At 32.8% G+C, this 12,960-nt stretch overlaps 1 protein-coding gene across 2 annotated transcripts; it reads right to left on the bottom strand.

The window, feature by feature from the left end:
* Positions 1-711: 711 nt before the first annotated feature.
* LOC128179469 (uncharacterized) lies at positions 712-12,688 on the bottom strand. 2 transcript variants are annotated; one of them, XM_052846901.1, is made up of 9 exons: positions 12,426-12,688; positions 11,531-11,629; positions 10,494-10,661; positions 9,362-9,456; positions 7,386-7,575; positions 5,513-5,679; positions 2,532-3,203; positions 2,053-2,233; positions 712-1,781 (listed from the first exon to the last, which is right to left on the bottom strand). In XM_052846901.1, exons 1-8 carry the CDS (start codon positions 12,460-12,462, stop codon positions 2,057-2,059), a joined length of 1,605 nt encoding a protein of 534 aa, XP_052702861.1. In that variant the 5' UTR covers positions 12,463-12,688; the 3' UTR covers positions 712-1,781; positions 2,053-2,056. The 2 variants fall into 2 exon arrangements, with proteins under 2 accessions (XP_052702861.1, XP_052702860.1); XM_052846900.1 differs by having other exon boundaries at positions 712-2,233.
* Between the last annotated feature and the right edge of the window lie 272 nt (positions 12,689-12,960).

Consider the following 12,960-nt stretch of genomic DNA (forward strand, 5'->3'; position numbering starts at 1 on the left):
TCCTTTATATTTGTTCCTGATAATCTGATAGGATTGTGACCGTGTAATAATAATTTCCAATCCTCTTACATCTGTATATTACTTTAATTGGTTGACGCCCCTCTTGTGTACACAGTAACTCACTACAAGGCATAAGTTACACTTCAACGCACATAGATGGCTCCCTTCTTTGTAAAATGAAAGCTACCGACATCGATAGTTGTTTACACGTTAAATTGTTGGTTTATTTACCTATACATGTATTGTATGTGTTAATTTCAAGCAGGGCTTGCTTAAATAAGAATAAGTTTAAAAATGGAATTTCTGAATGTATCTAGTGATTTGCTTTAGATCATGTGACATCGAGGATATTCTAATACTTAAAAAAAATTCAAAATAAGGTTCGGGGATCAAAAAGCGCAAAATGAGTAGGGTAAAAATCATATCAATTTATGAGAGATCCTATATATCAACAGCAACATCTATCAAACAATTAAAGTATGCGTGAGGTAGGACCAGTGATTTTTTTAGCATCCTTGATAATGGAGATCGTGCACAGTGAGGTGCTGCATCTGAAGCTATCCTTAGGCTAATGTTTCAGATCCCAAGGTACATGAACCATGAACATCTGCCAGGGCAGCATTTTCTTCCGACAGTCAAACCTGCTATGAGCAACTAAAAAAACTTCCACCTTGAATATGATTTAAAACAAGACTTCTTCCATTTTTTTCCAAACATTTTATTGCAACATGCAATAACAAATAAAACATACCTTTGTAAAATGATTAAAAAAAGGAGTTAAAATAAAAGTTTCCCTGCAAAAAGAGCATTTTTTTATCCCTAATTTCATCGTCATTCTTGAAAAATTAGACATTGTCCCATTTTGGTTTCATATAAAATCCTATATTTTTTTTCCTTATCCTTTTCTGATAGAAAAAAAAATACAATGAATACAATGGACCTGTACACAACCCATATGAAAAATGCCAATGAAAATGCATGTAAACAAATACAAGTAATTGCATCAAGCTCATTAGTGAGAGAAACTTCAAGACAAAACTGATCACAAGACTACATTTTACTACAAGAAAAACTCACAAAATAAGACCCTTTTATGCATAAACAAAAATAAATTTCTTTTGCTTTACATTCTCAGAACAGAAAAAAAATATCTGAAACTTATTGAGCAGTTACTTTATACCACTTAAAAGTATCTATTATGAATCATCAATGGGCATTTATCTAAGAATCAAGTGTTTCACAATCTAATACTTCTTTTTAGATTACTTTTGTGACTTTTACAATAAACCTATATTGGTCATATAGAGCAGTTTTTGAGTTAAATATACATGTACAACAGAATAATGTTTAAAATACTGCAAGTTTTCTATTTAGCTCAGTGGCTCTCCTCTGAGAAAACAGCTCTAGTTTTAGATATTAGATACCCCTCTAAATTATTGCAAAAGTCACACAGGACTCCAATATATTTTAAGATTGAACAATATAGACATAGACAAGAGGTACATGGGCCACATCACTAACCTGACAACAATGAACATAATATTATGGAGTCATAAACAAAAAAATTGTATGTCCTGGGGCCCAAGTCTAAACAAAATATCTGGACAATGTAGTATAACAGATCCTGTATTAAAAAATTGTTCTCCCCTGGGTATTCTGTTTACCATATAAAGAGGCTTTGTACCAAGTTTCCTTAAAAGTTATTTACTGATTATAGAGAAAAAAAAATGTAAAAAGTTTACATATGAACAGAGACAGACGAAAGATGGACAACAGATGGTCTGAAAAAATAAATGATCGTGTTAAATTGTCAAAAAAAAGTTTCCCTGAACATATATATATCCCCACTCGAGGAGATAAAATGGAACTTGAATTGAAAAATAAAAGACAGACTGCCAAGTGATATAAAAAAGATAATTTGTCTAAAACAAAGTGTCACCAATAGCTATTTTGCTTCTAAAGTGCTGTCTTAAACTTTAACAAAAATAAAAAATGGTTCATATTCTTTAATTTTCTAGAATGTTTCTTAATGAAATATTGTTCAATACATACTAGTTTAATAATACAGTTGGGATACTGTTGTGAACTTCTGTCTGCAAATATGGCAGATAGACCCCCGCTCTGTAAGTTCCGTGGCACAAACAAAACAGAGAATGTGCCCACAGTTTAAGAAAGCATCTGAGAATCTGTCAGAGCATATTGTGCAAGTTGGTATCCTAGGCATTCTCAAAGTCTGAAATACAAAGCATATATTGTATACAGTTAGTATATAGTATATAATTTAGATAGATAGTTATTAATTAGTTAAGAGATTAATTGCTCAAGCATTGACCCTAGGCAATGACCCCAACCTCATTTATTGAAATTTACAAATCTCTATGCTAAGATGGAATGCTTCTGCGTTTTGAATGCAAGTTGTTTTTCTATAAATTATGTCACCATGAAAAATAATTATGTCAACATGCAACATATGTTGACTTCCAACAAGAAATGAAACCAGATACAATTTTGAGATACTTTTAAACACTTACAACAGGGGAGAGATCCAAATATGGATTTGTCTCAAACATCTGGTGTGTGTTGGTAACAGTTGCAGCATCATTTGTGTTGGAAACAGTTGCATCATCATCCGGGTTGGTAACAGTCTCAGCATCATTTGTGTTGGTAACTGATATGACATCATTTGGGTTGATAACAGTTGCAGCATCAATTGTGTTGGTAACAGTTAGAGCATCATTTGGGTGGGAAACTACTGCGGCATCATTTGGGTTGGAAATAGTTGCAGCATCATTTTGGTTGGTAACTGTTGGAGCATCATTTGGGTGGGAAACTACTGCAGCATCATTTGGGTTGGTAACAGTTGCTGCACCATTTGGGTTGGTAACTGTTGGAGCATCATTTGGGTGGGAAACTACTGCAGCATCATTTGGGTTGGTAATAGTTGCAGCATCATTTTGGTTGGTAACTGTTGGAGCATCATTTGGGTGGGTAACTACTGCAGCATCATTTGGGTTGGTAATAGTTGCAGCATCATTTTGGTTGGAAACAGTTGCAGCATCATTTGTGTTGATTACAGTTGCAGCATCATGTTCCTGATGGTCTGTCTCTAATGACTCTGGGGAACTGTGGGTGCTGTATAGTAAGTCAGGCAGGTCAAAGTCATCAGAGGAGTCCCCTGATAGTAGTTCAAATAAGGAAGGTAGCTGTAAGTGTAATTTAATGATATTTACAGATGTATTACCTCTGGTAAAAACATTATTATTAGTAGTTATTACCGTTACAAGTAGATTTTTTCCCATGACGGGATTTCGAATGAGGAATAACATGCAGGAAAGATATACCGCCCACCAAACAAAGAAAAGAATTGAAATGTATATCATTTCGTCCTGAATCTCTGAAAATTAAAGGAAGTGAACATGAAAAAATTAATTGCTGCTTAATAGATTTTAAAAGTCCTTTGAAACTTAAAAATGAGGTCTGTTACTTTTTTGTTTATTTCTATCAAGAGATTTTATCAATTTAACACTCTCGGTGAAAGGTTTATGGGGGTAATCCATTATTCCCCAGCATGCATCTGTTCTCTGACGTAGATAAGCCACATTGCTGCTGGTGACTGGGTCAATGTTGGAACTAGGCCAGTGTTTATGTACAGAGTTGATAAAAGTTACGAACTGTCATGAGAATAAAGGATTTAGTACATTTCTATAAATGAACCTCAGATAACTATGTATGATTTGTGCAAAAAAAGAATAGATAAATTATTTGTGAAATATGAGACCATCACATTCCAGATGTGGCAGTCAGTGTTTACATAAATAAAATGCTGTTTGTAGATTTCAATTTTAATTAATATAAAAATGTAATTTCTTTTTCCTTGTTGGGGTTTCTTACCGTTACTTTTTATTTAAATGCCCTGAAAATTTTCTGATTTGTTTTTATCTTTTTTGATAGATAAGATCTTGATCATATGTACCCTGTTCTGTTTATGCTGTCAGAAGAATAACAGGACTAAGACACTTTTTAAATGTCAGGATGCTGAGCAATGAACCTTGTGTGCTCATTTATGTAGCACACATAATGTTCAAACTCATAAACAAGAAATTCCTGAGTGCAAGAAAAAATAGGTCACAAAAAAAATTAATAACACCCTGATCCACAGACATTCCATTCTAGTTACATGTCACATTAACTGATGGTGGGAATGCATCATTCTGAGATCCAAAATCTTCCTCCAATAAACACTGTTTAAAAATGACAACTCTTTACATCCATTGCAAATTTCAATTCACATTTTGATGATGTCATTTTATCACTGTTACTAAATGTGTGTAAAAATGCAATGTGTCTCACTGACGTCAGCATCAGTGCTGCCCTCTCTCAGATGCTTAGAGATAACCCAGCAGGGAGGTAATGATTTTAACAATATGGCAGCGCTCATGGATTGCAAGAATTAGTTATTCTAAGTGGTATATCTTCTTACTGAGGAAAGCTCTGTCTAAACGGTTTTCAGATATCATTATACACATCAAACAGACAAATTTGAGCCCTTGATAATTTTTTCATACAGTTCACTTCCTTTAAGAGAGACATGAAATATGATTGATTGTGTGTGTTCTTTATGTTCTATCCAAGAAATTTTTCAATCATAATATTAATAGATGTAAATATTAATTATAATATTAAGGGTTTTTTTCAATATTATAAAATATTTAGTTAAAATATATTGTACAAAAGTTAGTTAAAATATATTCTAAGAAATGCAAATAACCATGCTGAAACTAGAGTCTTAATTATCTTGCACCACATCATTAAAATATTCAGGTTTTGTTAGGGATATATAAGATTTAAGAAAATAGTTAATATATGATATTGTAGTACATCATTTATATATAGCCATTTATATTTAAAAAAAGACATCTTCTGAAAAATGTTAAATGCATGGCCTAGTGGTAACACGGGGGTCTTTTTGATTTTGTGGTTGCTGGATCGAATCCACCGTGTAGTAAATATTTTTTATCATTTATTTAAGAAACATGAACAGGATGGAGGTATTAAGTTACATGTATCTAATCTTCTGGCATTTTAAAAAAAAATATTTATTTAATTCAATCTGAGTATGAGCACACCCAATATAAACAGATTTCTTCATTAACACTGTACGTGTGCATGTCCTCTATTTAAACATTTTGCTTGAACTTAATTATCACGGTTCAGATTATCAACTGACATTTTACACAGAGAGATCCCGAATGTATGTCAAATCAGTTGTTTCAGACACGATTATAAAATCAGTAACTAGGTTTTGAAAATCATACTGCGACAGTTAGGTACCTGAAGCTATTTTTAGTAACAGGTACTTAACAACCAAACACAGGTGTAAGTGAAATAATGGGAAAACGCCCTTACCTCTTTTAAACTGTTTAAACTATCCTTTGAGCAACATAACCTAAAATACCTGGAGCTTTAAAAGAAATTTAATAATCACCAATAAATAGGAACTGACATAACATACCTCTTGTTCAATTCTTTCCTTTGTCATAAGATATATCCTTGGTTTGTTTGAAAAGCAGGAATTTGTTGTATATTGTTGCAAACTGAATCCATCTTCCTTTATCAAATTTTGGGTGAAATTTCCAAGGACGCAAGAAAATTTCTCAATCCTTCCTTTTGATGACATCCCTATTAAAATATTTGAATGAAAATTACACATATTCCTGTATGAAAAGGCTGGAAATTAAATATACATTTTACTTTGATGTTTATTGAATGTTCATATAAAAAGAAAAGTGTGTCTTTAGTTTGGGGGTATTAAACTGGGTGCCATTGGTGTGTAAACAAGGTTAAGTGATTTTAGTTACATTTAATCTTTATTTACAGAAAATACATTTAGATTATCCATAATCCATTTGTCAACCCTGAATTGATAAACAATACCTATCCAGAGAAATTGTGTATATGCAATTTTCTGCAAGGAAGTGACTAAGTTCTACAGCTGGTATATTTTTTTACATCAAACTCTGAACCCTTGTGTGGCCCAAGAATTATCCAGGGCCACAGTCTAGACAATTGAAATTAACAAATGTCAATATGCTTGCATATTATAATACTATAATTATTTTTTAGAATGATAAATTCATTTCCTGTGTAAAAAAAAAAATGACTTCAGCACCCCCTCACATCCTTTTTTATTTGATTTTTCTCTATACTTTACACTACCTGAGAATGCTTCAATGCTAGCTTCCACACAAGCTACAGCTTTTCTGGTTAGTTGATTATGAAAAATTAAATATTTCTCATTACATTGCAATGTAAAATCTTGACCCCCATTGTGGACCCACACTATGTGGACCCACACTACTTGAAGATGCTTCCACACAAGTAACAGCTTTTCTGCCTATTGGTTTTTGAGAAGATTTTGAAAGATTTTTCTCTATATATTCCTATGTAATATTCCGATCCTTCCCCTTCCCTGTGGCCCTATCGTACCCCCCAGGGATCATGATTTGAACAAACTTGAATCGACACAACCCGATGATGCTTCCACACAAGTTACAGCTTTCCTGAACAATTAAGAAGATTTGTTAAAGATACCACCAAACTTTTAATAACTCTTAATTATCTCCCCTTGAAAGGAGGCCCTTCATTTTATTGAACTTGAATCCCCTTTATCTGAGAATGATTTGTGTGAAGTTTAGTTGAAATCAGCCCAGTGGTTTTGGAGAAGTTGAAAATGGTTACAGATGGACAGACAGACAAACAGACAACAGACAAAAAGTGATCAGAAAAGCTCATTTGGGCTTTCAGCTCAAGTGAGCTAAAAAAAAAGATTTAATACTTAGTTGTTTCTATTTCTGGAAATGTATGATGTTCCTCCAGGCTGGGGTTATTTACTTTTAATTTATATAAAGTGAACCCACACATGCATGACCCAAGAAACAAGAAAAGATATGGTTTAGAGGTCACAGGGGATCTCAACCATTTCAAAATATATTTGGGCACTTCCTGTTCTAAAGGGTCAGGACCACCCCTTGGTCTCCTGACTTGCCTACCATTTAATGCCCCATATTACACCAGGAACAAGATTTATATATACAGTTTAGGGATCAGGATCCCAACTGTTTTTGAACTACTCGGTCATTTCCAATTCCTAATTTGGGGTGGGATGGAGGTGGGGGATGACCCAATGGGCCTGATCTAATATACCCCATATCTTGCCTATGCATCAGTGTATGATTCTGAAGACCCTATTTTATTACCTTTTACATTTTTTTATTTATAGGTTATAACTATTTCCAATAGCTTTTCTCATAGGGTTCTAAGTCTTGTAATATGTCATATTATTTTTTGTTTCATTTAGGACGAATGCTGCATTTAAATATGCTTACCTGCTGGGAAAAAAATGTCGATTGCCTTCTCTAATATTTCTTTGTATGATGATGAAATGCACATTTCCACCGTTCTGCTTCCACCACCGGTTTTAAGTTTTACTTGTTGGTATTTGTTCCTGCTTTGATCAAAGTGTAACCATCCAATATTAATTTTCATCGAGGTTTTCGCTTTCTTTGTGGCTGGTTTCTGTAATTTTATCATGAAAGTTTAAAAATTACTGCATGGTACTCCAATGTTAACAAATTACAAACAATAAACTATCTGTATTGATGCTTAAATCTGACCTATTAATTCAGCAAAATATTAATTTGTTAAACCTCTTAAAAACATGTATACACTCTGTATACATGGGATGAAGTTTATATAGCCACCCATATTTAAAGACACATGATACATTTTTCAATTCTAGATACTCATTTATTTGCATCTGAAGATATTTATGCCAAAATATTCAGGGTACATTAATCACCAGACTTGTTTTGGAGTAAGATCTTGGATGCCTATAAAAAGTCAATACTGGTATATATGGTATGTGGTATATGTATTAGAGATGGCAATCAATTGCAGAATTGCTAATCGGTTAATTGCAATTCATTCCGACCGATTAAAAGGTTACTTGTATCAAAATATGCAGATTGTTGATATCTTTTTATTTCTTTTTATAAGTGTTATAAATGACACAGGAAGAAAGATATGAATATTCTGTTTATGTTTAAATCCAAATACATGTATAATATTAAAATTATATTAAATGAAAATTATTCAAAGAGAAATTTTAAATGACAAGCAAACACTCGATTCACTGGTCACAAGTAAATTCATAGTCAATTCAACTTCTCAAAACAAAGTCTACCCATTACAATTTATAGATCTCCGTTTGAAATAATTATCCATTCGGACAGTAATAATATGTATGTTAATTCACTTTACAATAATTGCTTCATATTTGTAATAAATTGATGTTGTGATTTAAAATTTATTTACATTGATACATATTATATATAATGCATGCATACATATATATTACATATGTTTACTGACAACAGTTGTTTATATATTGATTTCCTGAACACCGTGGGTCACATTATATTTACTTCCTTACTCTTTCTCTCTTCTCTCTCTCATTCAAGTCAAAAGCGGTAAATGTCTTAACTCCGCCTTCTACAATCTGATTGGACAAGGGTCAGTCAAATATTTTCATCACTGAAGATATTACAGCATACCAGTAGCTTACACACTAGTACCTAGTTCACTGACCTTTATGGGGTCTAAGGGCAAACCCAGAAAGATTTCGATACTAACCGATTCATTCTAATTAGCACAATCGGCTGCAACTTTAATTAACAACATAAAATATTCAGCGTGCTAATGGAAAAAACCTGAGAATCTGGCTCAAGTACCGTCACAAATATTTTAAAATCACTTAGTTCATTCCTCATTTTTACTCAAATCCTTAAAAGAAAAATGCTTAAATTTTAGGTCAATACTCAGACTTAAGGCCATTAGTATTGACTTCAGAAAAGTTGGTGACGGTGGGGCCTGATGAAGCCCTATTTCACTTCGCCAGCAATGCTCTCTCTCTCTCTCTCTCTCTCTCTATATATATATGAATAAAGTCATTCCAAACATAATAATTTCAAATATTAGTAAATATAAGGAATAAAGTTGTTTTTTCATCTGCAGTACACTATTTTCAATGCAATAGCATTGTTTCAAACTCATTTGTTGATGTGGCAGCAGCATGTCTTCGATGCTGGCTAAGCGACCAGCCGACTGAGTCGAATGGGAAAATCTACGGTGTTTTGAAACGGGCTCTATTTTTACAGTACCTCCTTTGGAAAGTTTCGTGAGGTATAATTATTAATATGAAAATTCTTGTCATCATGACATCTGAATGACAACAAACTTAAAAGATAAATGGGTAATAATTTTAGTTCAGCTATCAGTAAACTTTACATGCAGCTGGATGTACCTTTATATTCAAGCTAGTTTTCCTTTTTCTGATGTTATCTACCAAACTCAAAAGATTGGTCCACGGTGATGTCGAGCTCGAGGAAAAATCTGAATCTAAAAAAAAAAAAAAAAACATAATTCACTTTGAATATTTTGAAGCAGATTGACACTGATGTTCTACATATTTTAATTAACAGGTAATAAAGCACACACACACCTTTCTATTTCATCTATATCTTAAAAATATTCACCCTAGTGAATGTCCCTGAATCAATTAATTTAGAACTCTGCTACTCTGACCTTTTCCAATAAAAAAGAATAAAATGATTTTTATTTGTTTTCAGGAGACTGGGTGGTCAACAAATTACCCATCAGATCTAACTTTAATCTCTTTCACTATAAACTGTTCTTATATGTAAAATAAAAATTATCCATAAAATTAAACTTTTAAATTTGTAAATAAGACCCTTGACATTACAATTTATTGCAAATAACACAATTTTGTATCTCATGTTCATGTGTATTTTAATGGTTTGAGAGAATAAACATATTGAAATTGAGAAGCATTATTATGGCCATTAATTTACAGAATCAAAAGCCTGAAAATTATGAGTTCTCAATTGTTTATGGATTGTTAGTTGAAAGACATAAAAAAATCAAAATGCCCAATCTTCAGGTGCAAGTCAACTTTATAGAAAATGACAAAGGAAGATTTTATCTTCATAACTAATGATGTATTGATCATGCATCATACACCATTAAAAATATAAGCACTTTACTCTAGCGTTTTTGTGTTTTGTTAATTTCATATTCTGTAGATTGGAATTAATCAAAATAATCATAGAAACCAAAGAACATTGAAAAAAAAAATCAAATTATGACCCATATGATGTTTAATTAAAATTTCAAACATGATTCTTATAATTACAAAATTTTTTCAATGCAAAGTTAAGTCTGAAAACAGACTATAGCTTACCTGTAATTAAATTCTTTAATTTGTTCTCCACCTGCACCCTATTCCCACTTAGCCAACACAAATCTACCTGTATTTTACCTGTATTTCTGCAAAATGTTGGGTAAGTGGGAAGTGGGAAGAGGCTCATTGGCAATGTATTCATAAGTATTAAAACAAAATTATTTCTATAGCTTACCATTCAAGGATGATGAAGGAGCACCAGTCAAACGTGATTGTCCTGTAGTTAGAACAAAGAGTTCTGTACCTGAGCTCAAAAGCTGGAATGCATCTTCATCTTCAACCTTACAACCATCAGATAAGGAGATGTGAAACTCTGAGCTGGATATTTCAAACTTTGATTCAACTGTAAAAGAGATTTGTTAAATCTAAAGATTGATTTCATACTATAACTTATTTGAAATGGGACATATGTACATGACATTGTATTGTGCATACATTAATTACCGGTAGTACTATCAATTAAAAAAAAATAAAACTATGTACGGTAGTGCTGCAAGCACTGTGCATACATGGGTAACCCCATGATTCAGAAATAAAACTCCTCATTCTTAATTGTATTGAGCACATCATCGCTCCCCCGGGTCCATCTTGTCTCTTTTTTCCAAGTAAAACCTTTTGGTAGTAAAACACTCAAATGATGTTGATTTTTCTTTATGTTAATTAAAGCATTATATATCGCTTACTGGTACATTCATGACGAGAAATATCAAGCCTGATGGTAATCATTTATTCAAACAGTTTTGATTCAATTGAAACATTTAGAGAATTTTTCAATAAACAGTTCTTAAATTTATTTTGCAACATTTGATTTGGGGGGGTCAATATGGGATTACATGTATATAAACCAGCATAATTAACCCTCTATAATTAAAAAAGAATGAACTTATTCTTAAGAATATGTGAGAGCTGTCCAAGGCAATATGAAGTAAAAGATTCATTGAAATGTGTAATTTGTATAGAAATAGAGGATTGGAAAGAGATAATGGGTATACAGTTTTCATTATGCATTCAGTATTTAAAGAGGAGTCTTGGATAAGCTAGGGATGGTAATTTAACACACATGCAGATATTAAATGAACAGATTATCATTACCCCATCACTATATACATTTTTTTTTTAAATATATCAAATTCAATATTCAAAATTATGTTCCAGTCATATCTGTTCAATATTTGTTCCAATTGCATTATATATGCATGCATATACATATACCTTTCATTTTTAGCTCCTCCAACTTCTGAGCCCCAAGAAGACTGCCGGAAGTTTTGTTGACATTCCAAACTTTAAATATCTTCATTGTGTTACATGTATCTACAAAGTTGATTTTTTTTAAACATTATTACCGATAGCTTTAATTATTCCTTCAACATGTTGGTTGCCTCATACTGGGGCAATCAAAACACAAAATGGAAACTGGTTTCTTAATGTCTTATGACAAAGTTACAAACCTTCAAACTATACAAATACTTTATTGTGAAAAATCAAACGTATAGGTTTTGATATTCCCCAAAGATGGCGGCCAAGGGACATAACTTTTGTAAAGTGAGGATCACAGGTGCTTTTATATTTACACTCGTTTCCCCTATATATAAAAAGAGATAATTATATATATGTAGGGAAACGAGTCAGTGTGAATATAAAATGCCATAGAGTCGTGATATTTCTGTTATTTTTCAACTGGAGACATATATAAGGGGTTGTTAACGATAATTAATAAAAAGAAATTAAAAAAAAATTGAACAAAAAAATAGAAAAAAAGGGGGGGGGGGGGGTGGTAGTGCACGGTCCAGTCCACAAGCACCTGTGGTGAGGATTGGTGGCAATGGTCTATAGAGTATATATATAATAATAATGAAATCTTAAGAAGACCTAAACACTAAAATGAATAAGTCGTATCATCAGGTTCTGTGCAAAACAGAATGACGGCATTGGCGAGGGAGGGGGTTATATATGGATAATCTATGCATGCAACGTACGTCACTACTAACAAAACTATTTTTATATACGTACACTGATGCATATTTTGCGGGGTGCAGATATTTACATGTTTATATGTGATCAATGTCATTTATGAGTATACAACACATTATAAAATCGTCAAACTTACCGTCCATGTCAGACATCCGCTGCCGATGGCGGTGCATCTATGTTGTATAGCCGCACGTGCTCGATCGCTCTTTATCATGACGTCAGGATACTGGGAAATGAGTTCCGAAATACTATTGCCTAACATATTTTTATAACTTATCTCGTTGTGTAGATGGCAGTAATTGCAAATGCGACAATATTAAGTCGCGATACACGATAGATTATCTCTTTTTGTCGAGATAGCTATCGCAAAAAGTACGAAAGCTTATCTTGACCGAACAATATAAAAAGTAGGTTTTTGACGACAAACCAGAAAGTTATCATGACTTGACGAGATAGTTATCATGACTTGACAAGATATGCTATGTTGACAAAAAATTATGTGGATGCAGGCACGTAGCATCAGGGGGGGCCAGGGGGGGCCTGCCCCCCCCCCACTTTTTCTCGCAGCAACAATTTTTTTAAAATTTACATATAAAAAAATGAATTATAATGGAGTTGGCCCCCCACTTTTTTGGAAGTTAGTAAAAAATTGGTATGAAAATTAGGAAATG

This window comes from Crassostrea angulata, chromosome 4 (genome assembly GCF_025612915.1).
Source record: "Crassostrea angulata isolate pt1a10 chromosome 4, ASM2561291v2, whole genome shotgun sequence".
NCBI classification, from domain to species: Eukaryota; Metazoa; Mollusca; class Bivalvia; order Ostreida; family Ostreidae; genus Magallana; species Magallana angulata.

Bases quoted from the DNA above. Each gene is read 5' to 3' on its own strand.
- LOC128179469 (XM_052846901.1), bottom strand. From the start codon at position 12,462: ATGCACCGCCATCGGCAGCGGATGTCTGACATGGACG. The intron at 9,457-10,493 runs GTAAGCTATAGA...TTTTTTTTTTAG, and splicing joins TCCTTCATCATCCTTGAATG to ATTCAGATTTTTCCTCGAGC. The intron at 5,680-7,385 runs GTAAGCATATTT...ATATTTTAATAG, and splicing joins CGACATTTTTTTCCCAGCAG to GGATGTCATCAAAAGGAAGG.